Genomic DNA, 21698 nt, shown 5'->3' with positions numbered 1-21698 from the left:
AGAGGAAGGGAGGGAGTCTGATCCTCTGGGTTCGGCTGAAGAGAAAGGATTAAATACAGTCGAGGGCGGTTCATTGGATCCCCGCGTTGTGAAGTCTGGCTGCGAGGGTGCGATGTGAGACAGTGTTGAAGGCTGCGGAGATGTCCAGAAGGATGCCATGCTGGGATCCCTTAAGCATCCCACATGCTGTAGCAACAGGTCCTGAAGACATATCGTTCCCCATCCTAATGGAGCTCCATTGGCTTGCATTTTACCCAGGATCGTGAACGACATACTTGTATTCATCAGGACTGCTCCAACTGTACTGTTTAGGAGAGAGTCAATGTCTTCCCTCTTTACGAACACTACATTACAATGGATTAACCATCCTAAACCCAGCTCGATCTCCCTATACTTGTTGACCATGGACAGCACTCAGCTGCCTTTTGGCTAGGTTAGGCGTTAGAAAATACTATAAATGTAGTGTTTGCTTGGGATATTTCAAGTTGTTTTTGTTCAAAGAATGAGGTTTGATTCTGAGGTGACTTGTGATAACGCCCCTGAATCCCACAAGGCACCAGGACTCAGACTCCATCATAGATTTTTTTTCCCCCGCCATCGGGTTTAGGCATGCTTTAACGGCCATGTAACGGATGCACATTGAAGTCCAGAATTTGAGGCCAGAGTACCAGAGCACAGATTGGCGGGCCTGGGTATGGAGATTACACTTTTAAAAGTATGCCAGTGGACAGACCAGCATTGGGTCTTCTACCAAGAGACCACAAGGGACACCTACCAAAAAAAAACTGTTTGGCTTTGATGGGGTTGCAGAGGTGCGCACTATACCACCATGCAGTGCTAGAACTGTACCAAACCACCTTATGCCACTGTTGTGAATACATCCGAAGGGTTGAATCTGGGGGGGGGGGAGGAGGCTGCGACCATGCAGCAATCCGGATATTAACTGGTTAAAATCCTGTTTATTTCTCCTTCCCAGAATCTGCCATAAAACCTGCACCCAGAACTAAAGTTTTCAATATTTTTGTTTCTCTAATTCTTTTTTTAATTTTTGTTTTACATAAAAACAAGCAAACAAAGCAAAACCTACCATCATGTCACAGATAGGGTTTACTAGATTTTCCAAGTAGTCTTGTACAGTGGTAATCACAGTGTTACTACTGCAGTAGAGATGGGAGGGTCTGGAGCCTCCCTCCCACGGTGGGGGAGCACGACCCCCATCCTGTCCCTGACTACGTCCAACCCGCCCATCCTGTGTTGGGGGTAGTTCCAGAGGCCGTGGTCTCCCAGTACAGATGGTGATAGGCATACCGCTGTCCCCACTTCATGAAATGTCCTTGGGCAACCCCGCTGCTTATATACCACTCTTTTTGCCTCCATGCAGCACGTCCTGCTGATCTTCCACTTGCTTTTTGTGGTTGGTTAGGGCTTCCCCATTTGCTAGCTATATCCCTTTTTTGCTATACAGATGCCTACAGCGCAGAGTAGAAGCTGCCTTCTTGGGAGATCCAGGACTCCTTATATTCCTAGTAGTAAGGAAAGTGGTGTGGAGGAAACTGCAGCATCCAGAACCTGTGCACGCTCAGCCACTACCTCCACTCGTAATGCCTGTATGTATTTCCACGACCAAATAAAGTGGACAACGGTGCCTATGTCCTCAACAGTTAGGGGTTCGTACCCTATTCACTGTGTATATTTGTGGTCTAGTATAATCCACCCTATGAAGGACCTTGGGCTGTGTGAGTCTCCGACTAGCTTTTATTGCCGCCTCCCATGGGTGTCAGTGCTGGTTCCCAGTCAATGTCCTCCATGGAACCCATGTTGGTTTCTCACTTAATTCTTAGTGAGCCAAGGTCATCGGGTCTGTTTTGGAGGACGCGATATTTTGGTGAAATAACTTTGGAGAGCAGTTCATCCTGGAGTTACCTGTTTTCAAGGGCATTGTCGTACTCTATTATATCCCATGGTATTCCCTCTGTTTGCAGGACATGGTGTATGTGAGTGTAACAAAAGATTGTGTCTCCAGATCATACTCTGCCTATAATTCCTGAAAGGAGCCCCCATTCCCCTGCACATCTCGAAGTGTCGAAATCCTTATCTGGCCCCATGAGGATTTCCCTGGCAGCATTTCAGGCTCTTCTAGTGTGTCCCCTAGCCAGAGCGGGGTCATCGTGGAGGGGTAACTCCTCCAACCTACATAAGTGATGTCCTAGGCCTCCAAGGTCCTTTGGTGGGGCCAAGCAAGTGCGAGCGGAATCATTTGCTATACATTTAGTGTAGGTGAGACTACAAAATGGACCTCTCCAATCGCATCGCTGGGTCAAACCGACCCAGCAGAAGACCTCGCTGGGTCGGTTTGGGTCTTTCTAAGCTGAATCCGTTGTCATTATTCCTCGCCTAGCGTTGCAGCACACATGCGTTGCTCGCTCTGCGAGGCATATTGTAGTAGGGTACGTTTTAGAAGTGGAGTGGAAGCCCCGCCCATATTTTTCATTGGCTGACGTCATAGTCCATGGTGAACACTGGCTTCCCATTGATAATAAAGCTTCTTAGTCCGTCCTTGTTACCGCCCTGTCTTTTTTTTGTGCCCGCCAATCAGGACTGGATCTTTTACCTGCGGCGTTACACCTGCTCCTTCATAAGTCAGTAGGCACTATGTTTTGTCAGTCGCCTTTGGCATAGGCGGCCGCATGTTTATTTTTGCATCCCGCTTTCACTTGAACAATAGCTGTACCGTACCACCCCACCTACCCCGACAACCTGCCGAGTGCGCTGTGGGGCGGTAGTTATTGTAAAGTGAAAGCGTGATGCAAAAATAAACACGCAGCCGCCTTTGCGACAGCTTGTTTAAAGAGAAGCTGGTTATTTTTTTTTAGCTCAATCCGCTAGATATGTTTTTGTGTGAGGACAGATGTGATTATTTTTTGGGGACTTGTGCCCGGAGTAGACCTAAGGTATAGTTAATTGAGCACACAGACTGCAGTGCGTTCAGCCACAGCACAATCCAAGACATCACAAATGCAAGCATTAAAAGTGTGAATCAGGTGTGCGTTTGGGCGCAACCATAGAAGTTTATGGCACAGTGGTGAAACCATCCTCTGAGGCACCCCCTGGCATTGTTTCGCATCTTTGGGAGTTGGTTTATTGGAGTGGTGCCTGCCTTTGTTTCTTCTTTTGCATCGTGACGACTGACGGGGAACCCAGCCGGGCCATTTCCTGCGTATTGTTAGCTGTTCCTTGACCCAGTCCTAAGAGCTTTCTGTCCTGAGCATCTTGGGTGCGCCAAATGTGCCCTAACAGGATCCAGGTTTTCCCACATCTGGAGTCGAGGATGACAAAATGAGGAGTGACCGCTCCCGGGGAAGCGCCTCAGACACCAGTGGCCTCAACCGGCAGCCAGATGGCTCACAAGCGTTGAATACACTCATAAAACCTGGGTGTCGAAAGTAGGGCTTTCGATTAAAGGCAGAGAAAAAACTACTCCGGTTCACGACGTTTAGAATCCCAGCCCAGCATCACTCGACCCCAATAAGAATAATAATGACAACTTGTTTTTCCAATCGTTATGCCGTGTTGACTTAGGTTCATAGCGCTACTGGGAACCTGTATTCGATTGCCCAACGCCATGCCTTTCATTTATTGTCCTTGGAAGAAAGGACGGCTGGTTAGGCCACGCCAGCACTGACACTCAACCACAAACTGTGCACAGATATATACGGCATGTGGATTATCACACTGCACTACCTTGCCTGCCTCTCACGTTTAAAATCATTGATGCAGTTGAACTTAATACTGCAAGGTGCCACCTCAGAAACTGACCTCTAGGCGCCTCACAGAGACTGGCTGAAGCACACGCCCATCAGCCGCACACAGATGTTTGCACAAGATCACCACTGATTGATGCATTAGTTCCTGTATCACCCACTGTTGGATTCCATATAAGACACTCTGCACCCAAGTGTCTGTGGACACTCCTTTAAATTCTTTGTAGTGCTTTATTACCTATTGCATTTTGCCATTTTCTAAATGCTATTCACCTCGCAATCAATCTGGCCATCAACAAAAAGCAAGCAAGGATGACTTTGAGTTACTTTCATAGTGAATCGTGTCATGTCTGCCATTCATTTTTGTCTGGTTTTTAAAGGAAATGTCTTTCCTTGGTCATTATGGTCATCGGAAGCATGTAGCTACTTTGTTTGTTCGTGTCTATATATTCTCCAAGGTTTTAATGCAATATGATACTGCCAATTACATTATTTATTGTCCCACCTGTTACGTAGTTTTGGTGGTTAAAAAGTAGTTGGAATCCAATTTCGGTGATGTGACTTGTCTCTGTAATGTACTTTTCGAATTGTGCATCCTGCCATTCATTATGGGTTCTGTATGCATAGGGTTTTTATTGCATTTTTCATATATAGACGCTGCATTTATTTCGTTATTAATTTACAGTTAGAACTTCCTGTACATGAAAACGATTCTTTTTTCTATTTTTATTTTTTTACATTTTCAACATTGGCTGTTTTCTCCACAGGCTGACCAATACGTTCACCCCATGTCCACATCTATCAGTCAAACCATATACGTACACTGGGTCCCTTTAATGAGTAAAGGAGATAGATCGGGTGCACGCTGACATTAGGAATGGGAAGGCTGTCTTTGACTTGCAAACCTATTTCCAGGCATGTAAGCCTCTAAACCTCTAAATTCTCCAGCCTTAGAACGGTTTCCTGCTCCTTAGCAAGTGGCACTGGACCCACAGGTTGACATTGGGAGCAAGTCTTTGGACCATAAATAAAACGACTTTATTTTGATTTATTATTGAATAAAAGTACATGCATTTTAAAGCATATTTTTTAAACTGATTTTCTATGTATACTTGTTAAGTAACCAATGCATTAAAAACTGAGCAATTTGGCCTGTCATTATTGAGTCAGGGTCCAGGCTGACCACTGGAGGTGAACTAAGATGGATCCATGTTGAGATTATCACGCTTTCAGGAATAGCATGTGTAGGAAGTCCGCGAGTCCAATTTGAATGAAGAAGCGTAGACGGAGCAACAGCCATCATTCCACCTCCCAAGCATTTCAATAGCAAACAAACTCCAGATGACCCGAGACAGCCACGAGCTATGACTGAATGTCATGCTCGTGTCTAGCCGTGTCACGATGCAATGTTCCCAACAGCATGGACATTGCACAGTAAAATAATAATGTAGACTATAGATTATACTCTGAACACTTTGTGAACTGAACACATAAAGGTAAATACGTGCAACAAGTAATCAGGCCTTTTTGATGGGCAAAGGTGTTGGATAGTGCGCTTATAGAGTATCGTTTTTAGGAAAATGCATCTCATTTTCTGGATAGCTATCCTACTGTTTCCCCCCCCATCTCTAATTCATCTCCATTACTTTTTTCTTGAAGCGCCTTCAAAGGGGGTGGGGGTGTTTGTAGTCTCCTTTTAAAAAAGTAATTTATGGGATAACAGTACGAGAGGCCTAGAAATAGTGAAATGTAATGTTATATTCCATATTCCCACCTATTGTATTCACCATCTACTCCGCATAACCGGGAGATATGAGAGATATGCCTGCTGACTATTGTTTTGTTATCTTTTGTATGTTTGTTATTTCAAATACAAAGAACAGTAAGAGTTAAAAAAAAAGGCATTGTGAACTGTGCTTTAACTTGTGAGTGGGTGATTACACTTTTATTATGCACTATGAGAAAACTATCTTTGTGAACTTTGTCTTGCATGTAGTGGTCTAACTTCCAGACTTTCTCATTTAGGCAACCATGGAGATGGAATATATCCGCATTACAGAAGATGAGAACGACGAACCCATGGAGATCCCCTCTGAGGACGATGGGACAATCCTTCTCTCTACTGTTGTTGCCCAGTTTCCTGGAGCGTGTGGCCTCCGATACCGAAATCCGGTCAATCAGTGTATGAGGGGTGTGCGGTTGGTGGAAGGAATACTGCATGCCCCAGAAAATGGATGGGGAAACCTGGTTTATCAAGTAACTTATCCTAAAGGTAATTTTCCTCTTCTTCTTGATGTTTGAAAGCACCAATCTAGCATAGTTTAATGGATGTTGTATTTTTAGGACTTTGTGTTTGCTACTGTTACCACTTGCGGTTTTTAGTGGGAACACATGATCAAGTTCAATTGTTTATTACAGACAACAAAAGGAAAATGGATGAAAATGACGCATCATCTGCAGTTAAAGTGAAACGTGCAGTGAAAACATCAGACTTGATTGTTCTGGGTCTTCCTTGGAAAACATCCGAACAGGACCTGAAGGACTACTTTAGTACCTTTGGTGAAGTAGTCATGGTGCAGGTTAGTGCAAATTACACATTAAGTTTCACAGGTCAGGCGCGCTTGCTATAAACGTTGCTGCATCTTCCTACAATCCACTATGGTAGATGCAGCTCAATAACTTAATTTCAATGTCATTTCAATTATTTAAGCAGTAAAGTACATGCTCAACCACTGGTGGAAATCTTCCAAAACAGTTACATGGTTCTTGCTGCTCGCAAAGACAGACTATTACTGCATTGGAGTGCTCTTAAGCTTGGCAATCATCAGAGCAGAGTTTTTCTTCCTTTAGAGTTGGCTACAAGCCAAGTAGCTATGATTGTAATGTATGAAGTAAAGCATAGGTGCAGCCCCAATGTATCAGACAATTGACTCCTTCTCAAAAGGATTATTTTAGCGTTTCTCAGGTGTGAGACGCACCATGAACATGAGGCAATAGCCTTTCTGCAATGCAGTACGGCACATGCAGTCAGGTAGCTTGGCTCGCTCTGGAAATGTTCCCACATGTGTTCATGGCTCTTGAAGCTAATCAGAGAAGTATTCCTTGAAGAGTATTTATTGATTTAGGTGTATCTATCGAAACCAATTACTAGCAGCTTTGAAATTTCAAAGAAAGCATCGGCTTACTCCTCAAACTATTTTAATGTGTGTATAATTAACTGTCTCAAATCCCTTTCTGCCCTTCAAATACAGTGGTTGAAATACATAAATTTTTTTATGGGTGATCCTGAATTTTTTGATCAGACAAACCCTTGAACATATTAGTAGAAAGAAGCTTAGGGCCTTATTGGTTTGGCGGTACGCGAGCAGGACCGCCCTATTCCTGCACTGCCAAACCCGTGTTTGAACCATCCACCATATTTGGAGTTTTCTCAAGTATTGTGGGGGTACTTTGGCAGTGCCTATGAATTGGGCACTGCAATGGGAAAGTCAGAAGCAGGACCTGCATGGCATGCACTGCTGCAGTCCATGCGTTGCAGATATTGGGGTGCATGGCCACAGGTGGACATAACGTGTCCCCCTGCATGCACCCCATGTCGCAGAGGCACAAGGGACCCTATAGGGCCCCCTTTGGTTTTTTTCATCACCACACTTTGTATGGCCGTTGTGAATCTAACTGATCCTGAATCAGGCGTAAGAGAAACCCCAGTATTGGTTTGAGCAGGCTAACCCAGGGCTCCTTTTGAGCCTAGGTGCCTGCAATCCCTGGCAGGTTACCACCGCCGTGCGCTGTGTGGTGTGAAGAGCGCTTGTCAGGCTGGCCATCGCAAGACGGCCAGCCAATTCGACATTCACACTAGCAGCGAGCTTCAAAAAATCACCCCATCCTACTACTGCTGTAGGCCCTGCCCTCAAACTTTGACAGCATGCGCGTGCCTGACTGCCTGCAATTATAAAATGGTAATCATGGTCAAATAATGGTCTTCAGGGCAGAGGAGCGTTTTCTGCACACAGGGTGACCCTACGCTGCCCTTTAGAAGGAACCTCCGCTGTTTAGTACATTTTATATTTGTTTTACAGTCCCTACCTACTGTCTATATTTGTAATGCCAAGCCTGAAAAGAGAAAAAAAGTATTTTTAACAAAGTCATCATTTTTCAGTATTGATGTATGTTTTTTAATGTATGATCTTAATGTTGTGCCGTACAATCTCGAATTCTTTTTCAATTAAAAAATGGATCAAGCTTATTTTGACTTGACTACATCTGCCATAATGTTTTGTGAGGGCTAGTGCAACATCTTAAGTGTCTGAACCACTCTTATGCCTGTACTTGGTGAATAACAAGCTAAGTTCAGACTAGTGGGCCTGTTCTTTTTTTAAATGCACGTGTACTATTCAAATTCATTTGCTCGTTGCTACTCATATCTGAAAGAGACATGTTAGTGATAGATTCCTTACCTTAGAATATCCCCAGGCGTCAGACTGGATCCGGAAAGTTTTGCGTAGCAGTACCCTTGCGCGTCGGCAGGCGTCGTCTGCGGCTCCGCGTCCGTCGTCGGCGTCGTGGGCGCCGTGATGACGTCGTCGGAGTACTTAGACGCCGCCTCCGCGTGCTGACGTCAGTTCTTCTTTTTTCCGCGCCAGCCAGCGCAGATCTGGAAAAAGCAGTTCCCTAGTCATTTTCTGACTAACTTTTTGGATCTTTTGATCTCTTTCGAAGTCTTCACTACTCCGACGGTGCCGTTGGGGATGCCCGGCTTCAAGCACTGCGGCGATTGCGAACGACTCATGTCGGTTACGGATCCGCACCGACTGTGCCTGACGTGTTTGGGCGTCGACCATGACGACGAGGCCTGCTCCGACTGTCGGGCCCTCTCGAGGAAGGCCAGGCGGGAGCGGTCCCGCAGGCGACTCGAGATCCGCCAGTCGGCCCCGCGCCGTGTGAGGTCCCGGTCCCACGGGAGGTCGAGGGACAGGTCGCGGGGGCGGAGCCGTCACAGCTCCGGGAGTCGGCGCCACTCCTCCGGGTCCAAGTCGTCAGGTAAGAAGCATAAGAAGTCGAAGAGACATCATCGCTCTTCCGACTCCCCCCGACGCTCGCGCGATGCAGCCGGGGGTTCGGGTGACACTGCCCACGCGGCTCCTCGGGAGTCGCGGGCGCCGCGTTCGGCTCCATACCCCCCGGTCCCTGGGCTGAACGCGACGCCGGAGGAGATAAAGCGCTTCCTCATGGCCATGAGGTCCCTTTCTTCTCCGACGGGTTCCGCTGCGCCTTCGGGCCCAGCGAACCCGTCTGGGGGCCCTAGGGGGTCGGGTACAACCCCGACGCCGTCGGGTGCTTCGGCGCCGGCGCCGCAGGGCTCCACGATCCCGACGCCGCCGCTGCCCTCGGGCTCGGCGCCGCAGGGTTCGGCGGTCCCGGCGTCGTCGGTGCCTTCGGGTCCGACGCCGCAGGGTGCTGTTCGACCCTCGTCGGGCGATGGAACGTCCCCAGTGGACCTTACGGCCCCCCCGGGGTCGGTCCGTGTGGTGTCCCCTCCAGCGTCGGTCCCGGCCGACGGCGTCCCCAATACCTCCTCTCTATGGGTCCCGACGTCGGGACGGCGCCCGTCGGCGCCGATCCCGACGCCGTTCGGGGATTTCTATCCCTATGAACCATCCTCATTCACTAACGACCCTGAGTCTCAGGAGATGGGGGACGAGGAGGATTGGGAGGGGTCTGAGGACCCTCTGACAAGGGAATGTCAGTCTAGCATGGACTGGACAGGAGACCTTGGGGAGGCCAGTGGCCTGGACACCTCTCCAGACACTGGATTCGTCTCTCCTCCTTCCGTGGCTTCGGAGGAGGGCGCGACATATAGTGTGGTGTTGATGAGGGCTGCTAAGGCATTGGGCCTTGAGCTCCCCGTTGCGGCCGTGAGGACTAACCTCCTCACTGAGGTCCTTAAGCCGCAGTCAAGCTCCATGGAGCCTATGCTGCCGTTTAATGAGGCCTTGTCGGACGTTCTTTTGGGCACTTGGTCCAGGCCCGCTACAGGTTCGCCTGTAGATAGGAACGAGGCCACCGCCCGGCTCCGGGCGACCCATGTTTCCTGTCCACCCACCCCACCCCCGAGAGTCTGGTTATCCAGGCCTCTAACTCCCAGACCGCCTTCCGGTCGGCTCCCCCTGATCGGGAATCCAAGAGGTACGAGGCCTTTGGCAAGAAGGTCTTCTCGTCCCTTAGCTGTGGACTGCGGTCTTCCAACACCGCATGCCTCTTGGGCCGTTACACCCATTCCATATGGGAAACGGTGGCGGAATTGCTGCCAGAGTGTCCGTTGGAGGTACGGGCCAAACTCGGCCAAGCCCTGGTGGAGGGCCGGGACGCAGCGAAATATTCGATCAGGTGCGGACTGGACACAACTGATTCGCTGGGCAGAGCGATGGCTACGACGGTGGCGATTCGACGCCACGCCTGGCTCAGATCCGCCAACTTCTCGGCTGATGTCCAGAATACCCTCATGGACATGCCGTTCGATGGCCGTCGCCTCTTTGGCGACAAGGCAGACCACGCGCTTGAGCGCTTTAAGGACTCCAGGGCTACGGCCAAGTCCTTGGGCCTCTCGGCCCCGCGCCAGCAAGTGGGTGCCTTTCGTGGCCACGGAAGGGGCGTCCCCACGCGTGCCGCCAGCCACTCGCCGCAAACTGTCGTCCAGCGCGGCGGCGGCCGTGGAAACCGCCGTGGAGGCGGTCGGGGAGGCAAGCGGAGCCAGTCCACACCTGCCCCCGCAGCATCCGCCTCTAAACCCTCCTAGTCCGTGCTTTTCGGCCCATGTGACGCCAGTGGGGGGCAGGGTTCGCCATCACCACTCTCACTGGCGCACAGTCACTTCGGACAGGTGGGTGCTGCAGATCGTCTGAAGGGGCTACTCCCTTCCCTTCGAGACGACCCCTCAAGCCATGCCACCGCAACACCACCGCGTATCGGGGGATCATTTGCGGCTCCTGCAGGAGGAAGTTTCGGCCCTCTTGGCCAAGGGGGCCATCGAGCGCGTTCCTGGGCCAGAAGTAGGACGTGGTTGCTACTCCCACTACTTCCTGGTACCCAAGAAGGGCAAAGGGGGCCTACGCCCTATCTTGGATCTGAGGAACGTCAATGGCTTCCTCCGGAAGGAGAAGTTCAAAATGCTGACCCTGGCTCAGGTCTTGGCTGCCCTAGACCCAGGAGACTGGATGGTAGCGTTAGACTTGCAGGACGCATATTTCCACATCCCCGTCCTGCCGGCCCACCGGCGTTACCTGCGGTTCACGGTAGGCCACGAGCACTTTCAGTTTACCGTGCTCCCCTTCGGCCTTACCAGCGCCCCACGGGTGTTCACGAAGGTGATGGCGGTGGTCGCAGCTCACCTGCGCAGGTTAGGGGTTTCAGTCTTCCCCTACCTAGACGACTGGTTGTTGAAGGCGGGCTCGCCCCAGGCAGTCCTCAACCACCTCCAGACTACGGCGGATCTCCTGCACAGGCTGGGATTTTCCATCAATGTGCCGAAGTCACACCTGTGTCCCTCTCAGAAGCTCCTTTTCATCGGAGCGGTTCTCGACTCGGCGCAGTTTCGGGTTTACCCGCCCGAACAGCGGGTCCGGGATATACAGGCTCTGATTCCGGTCTTTCGGCCGTTATCCCGGGTTTCGGTCAGGTTGACGCTGCGGCTTCTGGGGCTGATGGCCTCCTGCATCCTTCTGGTGCATCACGCACGGTGGAGGATGCGGGCTCTGCAGTGGGACCTGAAGTTTCAGTGGGCCCAGCACCGGGGCGACCTGTCCGGCCATGTCCTGATCTCGGAGGGCACTGCGAGACAGCTGCAGTGGTGGCTCACGGACCGCGATTGGGTCAACGGCAGATCCCTCTCCCTTCCCCAACCGGAACACGTAGTTGTGACGGACGCGTTCCTCCAGGGCTGGGGGCCCCCTTGGGAGAGGCAGAGATCAGAGGAATCTGGTCTCCGGCGGAGTCCCGGCTCCATATCAACATGTTGGAGCTGCGGGCGATTCGTCTGGCACTGAAAGCATTCCTCCCGTCTGTCCGAGGGAGCGCAGTGCAGGTGTTCACCGACAACACTACCGCCATGTGGTACTGCAACAAACAGGGCGGAGTGGGGTCGTGGACCCTTTGCCAGGAGGCTCTGCGTCTCTGGCAATGGCTGGAACATCAGGGCGTGACTCTGGTGGTTCAACACCTGGCAGGTTCTCTGAACGCCAGGGCGGACGAACTCAGCCGTCGGTGCTCGATGGATCACGAATGGCGTCTGAACTCTGACGTGGCGCAAGGCCTCTTTCTGCGATGGGGAGAGCCTTGGTTAGATCTATTCGCCACCGAAGAGAACACGCAATGTCATCAGTTCTGCGCGTTGGAATTTCCAAGGCGGCACTCGCTCGGAGACGCTTTTCGTCGCGAGTGGAGCTGCGGTCTGTTGTACGCCTTTCCGCCTATACCACTTCTGCCCAGAGTGCTGAAGATCAAGCGTGACCGGGCACAAGTCATCCTTGTGGCTCCGGACTGGGCTCGAAGGTACTGGTATCCCGAGCTGCTCAGCATGTCAGTCGATCCCCCGATTCGTCTGCCTCTTCAGGAGGACCTTCTGTCGCAGCAGCAGGGGACGGTCCTACACCCGAACCTGTCCAGTCTCCACCTCCATGCTTGGAGATTGAGCGGCGACAGTTGAGGCCATTTGACTTGCCTCCTGAAGTTTGCAACATCATTCTGGCAGCCAGGCGTCCCTCCACAAAGACGGTATACGCCTGCAGGTGGAACAGATTTGTGGCATGGTGCACAGCAAAGGCTGTGGACCCCCTCAATGCCCCTCTCTCCGAGGTTCTTCTCTTCCTTCTTTCTCTTGCCCAGCAGGGCTCTGCTCTGGGCACTCTTAAGGGCTATCTTTTGGCTCTTTCAGCCTTTCTGAGGCTGCCTGACCAACCTTCTTTGTTCAAGTCTCCTATTGTTAACAGATTCCTGAAGGGCATCACTCATACCTTTCCTCCTGTTCCTTTCGTGATGCCTCAGTGGGACTTGAACCTGGTTCTAACATTTCTGATGTGCGCTCCCTTTGAGCCACTTCATAACTGTCCACTTCGCCTTCTTTCTTTGAAGACTGCCTTCCTGGTAGCTGTCACCTCTGCCAGGAGAGTGAGTGAGCTCCAGGCCCTCTCTTGTAAGCCTCCTTTCCTTTCAGTCCATCCGGACAAGGTTGTTTTGAGGACTAGGCCCTCCTTCTTGCCTAAGGTGGTCACGGCCTTCCACATTGGGCAGTCCATCACATTGCCCACCTTCTTTCCGCCTCCGCACCCCTCGAGAGAGGAGGAGAGGCTCCACCGTCTGGACCCAAAACATGCGCTCTCGTTCTATCTGGATCGCACACGCCAGTTCCGGGTGGATGATCAACTCTTTGTTGGGTACGCGGGCGCTAAGAAAGGGAAAGCGGTGCACAAGAGGACCATCTCTCGATGGAATATCATGTGCATCCAGGCGTGTTACTCCTGTGGGGCTGCGGGCTCATTCCACTCGAGCCACTACAACTGCCTTGGGCCGAGGTGTGCCCTTGCAGGACATTTGCCAGGCAGCTACGTGGGCCTCGTTGCACACGTTTGCTAGGCACTACTGCCTGGACAGTCAAGTCCGGAGAGACGGTTTCTTTGGCCGCTCGGTTCTCCAGGACTTCCTGGTGTAAATATTGGTTCGCAGACCCACCACCACGGGGATGGTATTGCTGGGGTATCTATTCTAAGGTAAGGAATCTATCACTAACATGTCTCTTTCAGATGCACAAGTTACTACTTGTGTAACAATATATCTGTAAGAGACATTAGTTAGAGATAGATTCCTTACCGACCCACCCATCCTCCCCGTTCTGCGAACCGATATCTAGGGTTAAGGTCATCCCCTTTCAGGGCCCTAGTTTCTTGGCACCAGTGTCGGTTTTTTGTCATAGCTCTGCGCTTCTGGCGCGGAAAAGCTGTGGCTAAGAACTGACGTCAGCACGCGGAGGCGGCGTCTAAGTACTCCGACGTCATCACGGCGCCGCCGCCGACGGACGTGGAGCCGCAGACGACGCCTGCCGACGCGCAAGGGTACTGCTACGCAAAACTTTCCGGATCCAGTCTGACGCCTGGGGATATTCTAAGGTAAGGAATCTATCACTAACTAATGTCTCTTACAGATATATCGTTACACAAGTAGTAACTTGTGCTTATAGCTAAATGACTTGAAGAAATCCTATCATTAGGAAAAAACAAATGTTGTAACTGCCTTTTCTTTAGTTTTATTCTAATTTAAAAAAAAATTGTTTACTTCATTTTTAAATCTGTAGTCCTCCCGTTTAAGGTGAAGAAAAACGCTTTGTTTTTAACTTTTTACGCTCTAAATCCCACAGGTGAAAAAAGATACGAAAACAGGCCAATCAAAAGGATTTGGGTTTGTGCGGTTTACAGAATATGAAACTCAGGTGAAAGTGTTGTCACAGCGCCACATGATCGATGGACGATGGTGTGACTGCAAGTTCCCAAACTCAAAGGTATGGTGCTGTTTGTGTTGATTATATTGAAGGGATAAGTGTTTGAAGCCTTTGTAGCTGTAGATCCCTGGTCACCAAGTGTTGGGCCTAGAATCTTACAAGTTGTTTAAATTCTAAGGAGTTTCGGTTTCCAGGTGATCAATGGGGCCACCCCTAAAATCCACAATGCACCAGGATACAGACTCCCAACAGCTCAGACTTGTTTTTCTGGGTCTGTGCTTTGAATCCTTTGTTTCCATTTTGCATCGTGGTGCACTACAGAAATGTTTGCCAGACATTCAAAATAATAGTACACAGTATTTATTTATTGAGACCCACAAGTAATAGAAAGATTTTCAAAATGATTATAATAACATCACAATAATATCGAAGTTCTGTCTGTGGCATGGCTGGAAATCTAGACTTTAATTTGGCCTAATTGTATGCGTCCACAGAACATTGAGGTTTCAGACTATCACATGTGGACTAGTACTGGTTGGCTTTTCAGGCAGCACAGCATGTGTATCGTATGCATGCATCATTAGACACCCCACTATGTGTCACAATAGAAGATGGGATCATGGTCAGAAATTGGGGGAATAGGTTTAGTGTTTATAAGGACCACAGACGGAAAGAGAAATTGTATCATATTGTACATGCAACAGTATGTGTGGAATAGACCGTAGGCTATTACTATGCACAGTAATCTACGGCTAAAGTATGGGGAAATGGCGCAGTTCGCATGGAGGGTGCAGAACAGCAGTTAACAGAGTATCAGTTTGTCCTGTGGGACCGGCAGAGATGAACCGTTGGTGCAAACATGACCAACCTAGAGACTGTGGTAGTCGGCAAGTCAATAGTTATTTTGTTAGCTCCTCTAATTATAGCTCCTCTAATAAAGACCATCTGGAAAGTATTTATAATGAAATTGCCGACAGGCGAGAGATCTGTTGTGGTAGGTAGTCTGATAGTGTGGAGGGACTCGCACCAAACGACAGGCCTTGAAGATCTAGATCGGGATGGAGAATCTAGTCTTCATCTGGTACGTGATCATCTTTGAGATCTTGAGTGATGACTATGCGATCTTCATCTTGATCTCCATGTAGACTTGTTAGAGCGAGGTCTGGTATGACATGACAAAGATATTGTACGACTAGTTGGAGGTGCTACTGGTACAGGAGACTGTGTTGGCCTAGAAGAAGTGGCTATCATTACCGCTGATGTTACCGTAGGAGGCGAAGAATCTACCAGTCGCTCAGGCGACAGTCCAGGATGATGACTGGAGAACTTAGTCTTATTTGATTTTATTTTAAAAGTTTTATATAGCGCTGGCTAGACCCGGAGGTATCGGAGCGCTTTACATGAGCATCATATCATAGTTACAGGTTACATCGTTACAAAGGTTACACAGTTCTTAGAGCATGGCAACATAGTTACTTGTAAGGTAGAGATAAACAATAAGCACAAATACGTAAGGGGAAAAGAAGGCAAGGTGAGAGATTCATGGGGGGGTTGGAGTAGGGGAAGTAGACAGATAATGATGGTGGGAAAGAGGAGGGGAGGGGTGACGAGGACACAAACCGGTAGGAGAGTCAAGGCAACGTCCAAAGTCCAGTAAGCTGTGATCCCAGGGGAAGTGGTATCCCTTACCTATCTCTATTGCGAGAGGCTCCCTTTACGCAGTGGACTCTCTCAGAGAGGTCTCTGAGACTCCGAGGCCTACATACTGGATCCTTCCCCAAAAAGGGGAGAGGGAGTGCTTTGGCAAGGGGTGCCATACCATACTTCAAGTGTGAGTGGCTCCCTTGGCGCAGTGGACTCACTCAGCGGGTTCGCTGAGACTCCAGAGTATAAATATTGGATCTTTTCCCAACAAGGGGAGAAGGAGTGCTTAGTCAAAGGGCACAAAGGACAGGGGGTAGGCAGAGTAGCAGGCAAGGGGAGAGATTCAGGGAAGAGACAATAAGGAGAGACGAAAAGACTCCTGGAGTACTTTCTGCTGTCTTCCTGGGAAGAGGGACATGTTTTTATGTACAACCATGTCTCAACTTCAAATTCCCTCTGGAAGTCGATGCCCCCCTCTTCCTCAAAGTCGAACCAACACCCAAAGGCGAGCAAGTAGAGCCTACCATCTCTTCTCGGCGTGGATGTCCTCTATGTCCAATGGGGACATCATTTCTTACCAGATTTTCTCCTTTTGCACCTCCCCTTGTGGTAGTTGTCCGTGGGTGAGATAAGGGTACTGGTAGAGGGAGAAGCCTCTCTTCACCCTAGAGCAAGGAACGCTGGGTGGTCAGAAATTTGTGATTGCGCTGTGATCCTACAACTTACCCACACAGAATTCTGGGTAAGAAAACGCTGGGGGATCCATGGAAACAACACCGCCAGCCAAGAGTCAAGCGACATCCCCGCACACCGCCAGTCAAGCGCAATCAACGCACACTGTCAGCCCAGTGCCAGTCCATGTACACTGCCAGCCATTCGCCACTCCAAGCATACGACCAGGCAAGCACCTATCTACATGCACGGTCATCAAGCGCGAGTCCACCACACTGGCAGCAAAATGCCAGTAAAAAGTCAGCCAAACTTCAGTTCATGCACACACAAACTCTCCTGGCTTCTGGGGGGGGGGGTGGGCGGGGGGATAATGGTCTATTGGTCTGATCTGCCTTTTGGGAGGGTGGGGGGAAGAGGGCAGAAAGACTTTTTTGAGGGTGGGTGTTTTGCATGCCAAGTCTGACCAGACCCCACCCCTACCTATAAAACAAACATAATCCCTGGTGCCTAGTAGGCATTGCCCCCCCTCCCCCCCCCCCTCCTTCCTGGCATTGTGCCCCCATCTGCCTCCCAGGAGGGCATAAAGAATGTGGCATTTGGGACAGGGGGGGTTGTGTGGAGGTATTGGCATGCCCATTTTGTGCTGCCCCGAACCTATAGCTATAAAACAAATTCCCTGGTGCCTAGTGTGCTTCTCCCCCTCTCCCCTCCCCGGGACAGATCAGGGGCTATTTCCCCCATCTGCCTCCCTGGGAGGGGGACAGAAAGACCAAATTATGCCCAAAGCATTGGAGAGGAGCAAAATCCCTTGCCCAAGGGGCTGCTCCCCCCTCTCTGGTGCCTAGTGGGTGGATCCCTGCTTGGGGATTGCCCTTCTGCGGCGAACCCCAAGCAGGGATCCACTAAGGAGGGGTACCATTGAAAGGGGGAGATTTTCCCCTTTCCAATAATACCTCTCCTGTCTTGGTATGTGCTCAGGAGGTCAGATAGCCCCATGAGCAGGTAGGAAGTGAAACTAGCCGATCGTCTCATTTCAGTTTCGGTTTCACTGAAATGACGTCAGCGCGACGTGTGCGCTGATCATCATTTTAGTGGAAAAAAACTAAACCGCCTCGGAGCTGGGCAAGCTCTTCCCAGCTCCAGATGCTGTTTATGGGGAAATGAAATTCACGCACCAGAGGGTCTTCCAGTGCCATGTGCTTGGACGTCTGGGAGCTGTCTGCACACAAGCACTATGGCGTTGGATGGCTCCACGCCGCCCGACAGATGGAAGGGTTTCATGTTTGTTGTGCCTTATTGACATAAAATCAAACACAACAAAATCTGGAATAAAACATGAAATCTGGTGTGATGCTCTCCGAATTCTACCACAGTGTGTTGATGGCTGTGGTCTACCTCTCCTTAGTACTTTGCCTTCCCTTTGTATTTCAGTGATGGAAAATGTTAGCCTTGAGCTATGGAATTATATATAAAGAACCTACAACTCCACCAGCTCTGCAGTGGCTCACTAGTGCTCAAACAGCCACATATGTTTTTCTAGGGAGGTTTACAGCACCTTTGATAGTCCTCTGCAGCAACTACTTTGCATGACGTATCTTCAAAAGAGTGGAGGCAGAAAATAACAAAATCAAATCAGTGTTCTCAGGATTTTTTTGCACGAACAGTTGAGACTGTTTTCCTAAGAATGAGGGTCTTCTAAATTTAGGTTAAGTGTATCGAACCTAATGTTCTGACTGGCTCAGTTTAGGAAAAGTGAAAAGGCCTATTAAATCTAAAGAAGTCCTTTGATTTTTAGGTGATTCGTGTCAACAGATCATTACATACGTTATTCTGAACGGTGGCCAAGGATTCTACAAAAAGGAGGCAGTGACCAAGTCAGTGTTGAAGTGCAGGGGGTTAATTGGAATTGATATTTAGTGACTGTCTGAAACAAGTGTCTGCTTGTTGGTCACCGCTTTTCTCAGGTGAAGGCAAATTAATCGGTAACTTACCCCTATTCATACTGGGAGTATTGTGCCAGTCTTAGTTGACATGAGAGGTGTTGAATTCGGTTTCTAGAGTTAGATGTGGTACTCTCGCCATACATGTTCAGTAATAAGTTCTTGACTTGAAGTACCAAAGAAATCGAGAGGGTTTGTTCAGCTTTTGATACATACACTGGTTTGCTCGAGTAGTATACCATCTATGGTGTTTAAGGACATTAAAAAGATCAAGGCAAACAAAAGAAGAATAAATAAAGCATAGCACCTTGGGCGCCCAAATGTAGAAAACGTTGAGCGTTCCCACGATCGCTTTTAAAAGATAAGCTGATGGAGCTGGATGGGGTTGTCAGCCGTGTAAAGGAAGAGTTGCAGGATTGTACCTATTCATACATGTGCGGTTGAGCAAAGCTTTTGGTTTTCAACAGCTTTAATAAGCAGTTCCCGATCTTGCCACTTGGGTGTCACCAACACACGTAATTTAGGAAGTGGAGAAAATCAGGATATAGCCCCCGCATTACTGCTTGTGGCTTGGAAGTGCAATAGGTTAAGTGAATTTGTTTTGTTCTGCAGACGTTGTTTTGCACTTATTTTACAGGTTTCATTTTCTCACTTTCGCTCACAGGGTCCAGATGAAACTACGCGCAGTCGGAAGGTTTTTGTTGGCCGTGTTACTGAAGACATATCCGCTGATGACCTCCGACAGTTCTTTTCACAGTATGGCGAAGTTGTGGAAGTCTTCATTCCCAAGCCTTTCAGAGCGTTTGCTTTTGTTACGTTTGCTGATGATGAGGTACAGTACAAATGAGATCAGTTGATACCATAGCTCATAAATCTGCAATTTGCTGGAATAGATTTTGATGGCTTCTTTCTTGTTTTTTTTTCTTTCTTCAGGTTGTCCAGTCTCTATGCGGAGAAGATTTAATTATTAAAGGTGTCAGTGTACATATCTCTAATGCTGAGCCTAAACAGAATACCAATAGGCAGTTTGCCAGAGGTGGAGGCCGATTTGACGGCAATATGGGAGGCTTTGGAAACCAGGGTGGATTTGGTCCCATCCGTGGGGGTGGAGGGGGTGGTGGTGGTGGTGGTGGTGGTGCTGGTGCTGCTGCTGCTGGTGGTGTTGGTTTTGGTGGCCCACCAGGAGGCAATATGGGTGGTGGTGGCGGTGGTGGTGGAGGAGGAGTAGGCGCAGCAGGAGGAGGCGCAGCTATGAATTTTGGAGCTTTTGGCATCAATCCTGCAATGATGGCAGCTGCACAAGCTGCGCTGCAGAGCAGCTGGGGAATGATGGGAATGCTGGCGGGACAGCAGAATCAGCCTGGTGGGCCACCCAGAAATAATCCTACGCAAGGCAATATGCCGCGAGAACCTAACCAGGGATTTGGAACAGGGAGTAACTCCTTTGGAACCAGTATGGGTTCAGGAGGATGGGGTTCATCTAATCCAGGCCCAGGTACTAATTTTAATAGTGGAGGCTTTGGCTCTTCAAACATGGAGGCTAGATCTTCTGGGTGGGGTATGTAGTTTTATTGTTCATGGTAAGTATGTTGTAAAATACATGTGGGACAAAGCATTTTTTTACTTTATTTTTCCTTTGGTGGATCAAAAAACGTTCACTAGTTTTTAATCAATGTTTTTGTTAATTTGAGGAATTCATATATTCAATGGAAGTGAGATGGTGTTTGTTGTTTCTGTAAACAATCACACGATGAGACTTATGTAAAGATTTATTGGTCAGCTGAACTTAACATGGAGTTACAGATCTGTTTAGTCAGGCCTTTCGTTAAGTTTGGTCTTGGACACTTTGTCTGCGAATTTAGTGATTTGGAGAACATGTCTTCAAAATTGAGAGAGTGGTTTTCTAGACACCGTCTTCCTTCGTGTTCAAAGCACCCTCTGAAAGCTTCAGCTGGTCTCTACACTCAACTTGCGACCATAGACCTCGAAAGGCCAACTTCTGCGAAAGCAGCGCAGTAAATGTTCTGTCCAGGATATTTTTTCTACTTGCTATCCAATCAACTACTCTCGTTTCACATACTACGTCTTAACACGGTGGGTGTTGCATTTTTATCCACTATTTCATGGATTCATACCAGCGCTAGACACGCAAGGCTGAGAGATGGACCAGACGGCTGTTTGAACTTTGTGGAATTGATGGTGGTGCCAAGGAATGAGAGGTTTGGGTATGAGCGAAAGGAGAAAAGAGAATAGCGCATGCAGAAAACTGGTGTTGCATTCATGGATTTTCGTTGCATCTGGACTCTGTGGCTTTGGTGAGAAAGTGTGCAGAGCAATGGGAGCAAGTAACGTACGAATGTTTCCTGCACTCGGAAGACCGCAGATCTGTTGGACGACTTGCACAAGCTTCCATGCGTTAACCTATGTGTTTTGAAATTAATTTGTATTTTCCCATTCTTATATACTGTTGTGAATGATATACTTGGTCTAATTTCTTTTCATAACCTGTAAGCGTGGTAAAATGCACTGTAGCTTGTGTTTATGGAGCAAGCAATGGGATGTGTGACAAGGGACTTGTATGTCACAATATGGAAGTCTAAATGCCTGTAAGAGATAAAATGCCTGTAAGAAACCTATTAGAATGATGTCTGCTGCTGTTATGCGTTGTGCGTTCGAATGTTTTTTACAAGTTTCAAATGGCGGTAACTCTTAAATAAACGTTTTTAAAAAAGATTCTCTTCATTTAACTGAGGACCAAGTGTACTGTTGAGGATCATTTATTTGTGAATGATTTGACAAGATATGGTATTGGGGAATTAAGTGTGCATTTTCTAAAACTATTTTAGAAATTTCAAGCTGATAATGGTTTTGCTAACACAACAAACTAATTGAATAACAGTGAAGTCAAAAGCAAGACCTATATAATGTGTGTCAAAGGAAAGCCTTTGTAATGGTAAAACAAACAAGCATTTACAATGCAACGGTCTCGTCTTTGCAAAAGTTAGAGCTATTGGCATTGTAAATGACAAATATTTTATTTATGTGTTGCTTTTGAAAACGGATAAATAAATGGCATTGTCATTTACAATGCCAATAGCTTAACTCTCGCAAATGCGAGACCTATTGCATTTGCACCCACACACAGAGCCACAAACACAGAGCCGCACACACACACAGAGCCGCACACACACACAG

At 48.7% G+C, this 21698-nt stretch overlaps 1 protein-coding gene across 1 annotated transcript in view; it reads left to right on the top strand.

Annotated features, from left to right (window-relative positions):
- Nucleotides 1-21236, top strand: part of LOC147710646 (TAR DNA-binding protein 43-like) — a 40436-nt gene extending 19200 nt beyond the window's left edge. Inside the window, exons 2-6 of the mRNA XM_086921322.1 lie at nucleotides 5787-6033; nucleotides 6180-6340; nucleotides 14167-14307; nucleotides 19168-19335; nucleotides 19437-21236. Coding sequence (XP_086777448.1) covers nucleotides 5793-6033; nucleotides 6180-6340; nucleotides 14167-14307; nucleotides 19168-19335; nucleotides 19437-20069 — 1344 coding nt within the window. The 5' untranslated portion in view covers nucleotides 5787-5792 and the 3' untranslated portion in view covers nucleotides 20070-21236. The remainder of the gene's footprint in view (nucleotides 1-5786; nucleotides 6034-6179; nucleotides 6341-14166; nucleotides 14308-19167; nucleotides 19336-19436) is intronic.
- Nucleotides 21237-21698: the final 462 nt, after the last annotated feature.

This window comes from Lissotriton vulgaris, chromosome 5, assembly GCF_964263255.1.
Source record: "Lissotriton vulgaris chromosome 5, aLisVul1.2, whole genome shotgun sequence".
Taxonomy (NCBI): domain Eukaryota; kingdom Metazoa; phylum Chordata; class Amphibia; order Caudata; family Salamandridae; genus Lissotriton; species Lissotriton vulgaris.
This window is presented reverse-complemented; position numbering and strand designations above follow the sequence as displayed.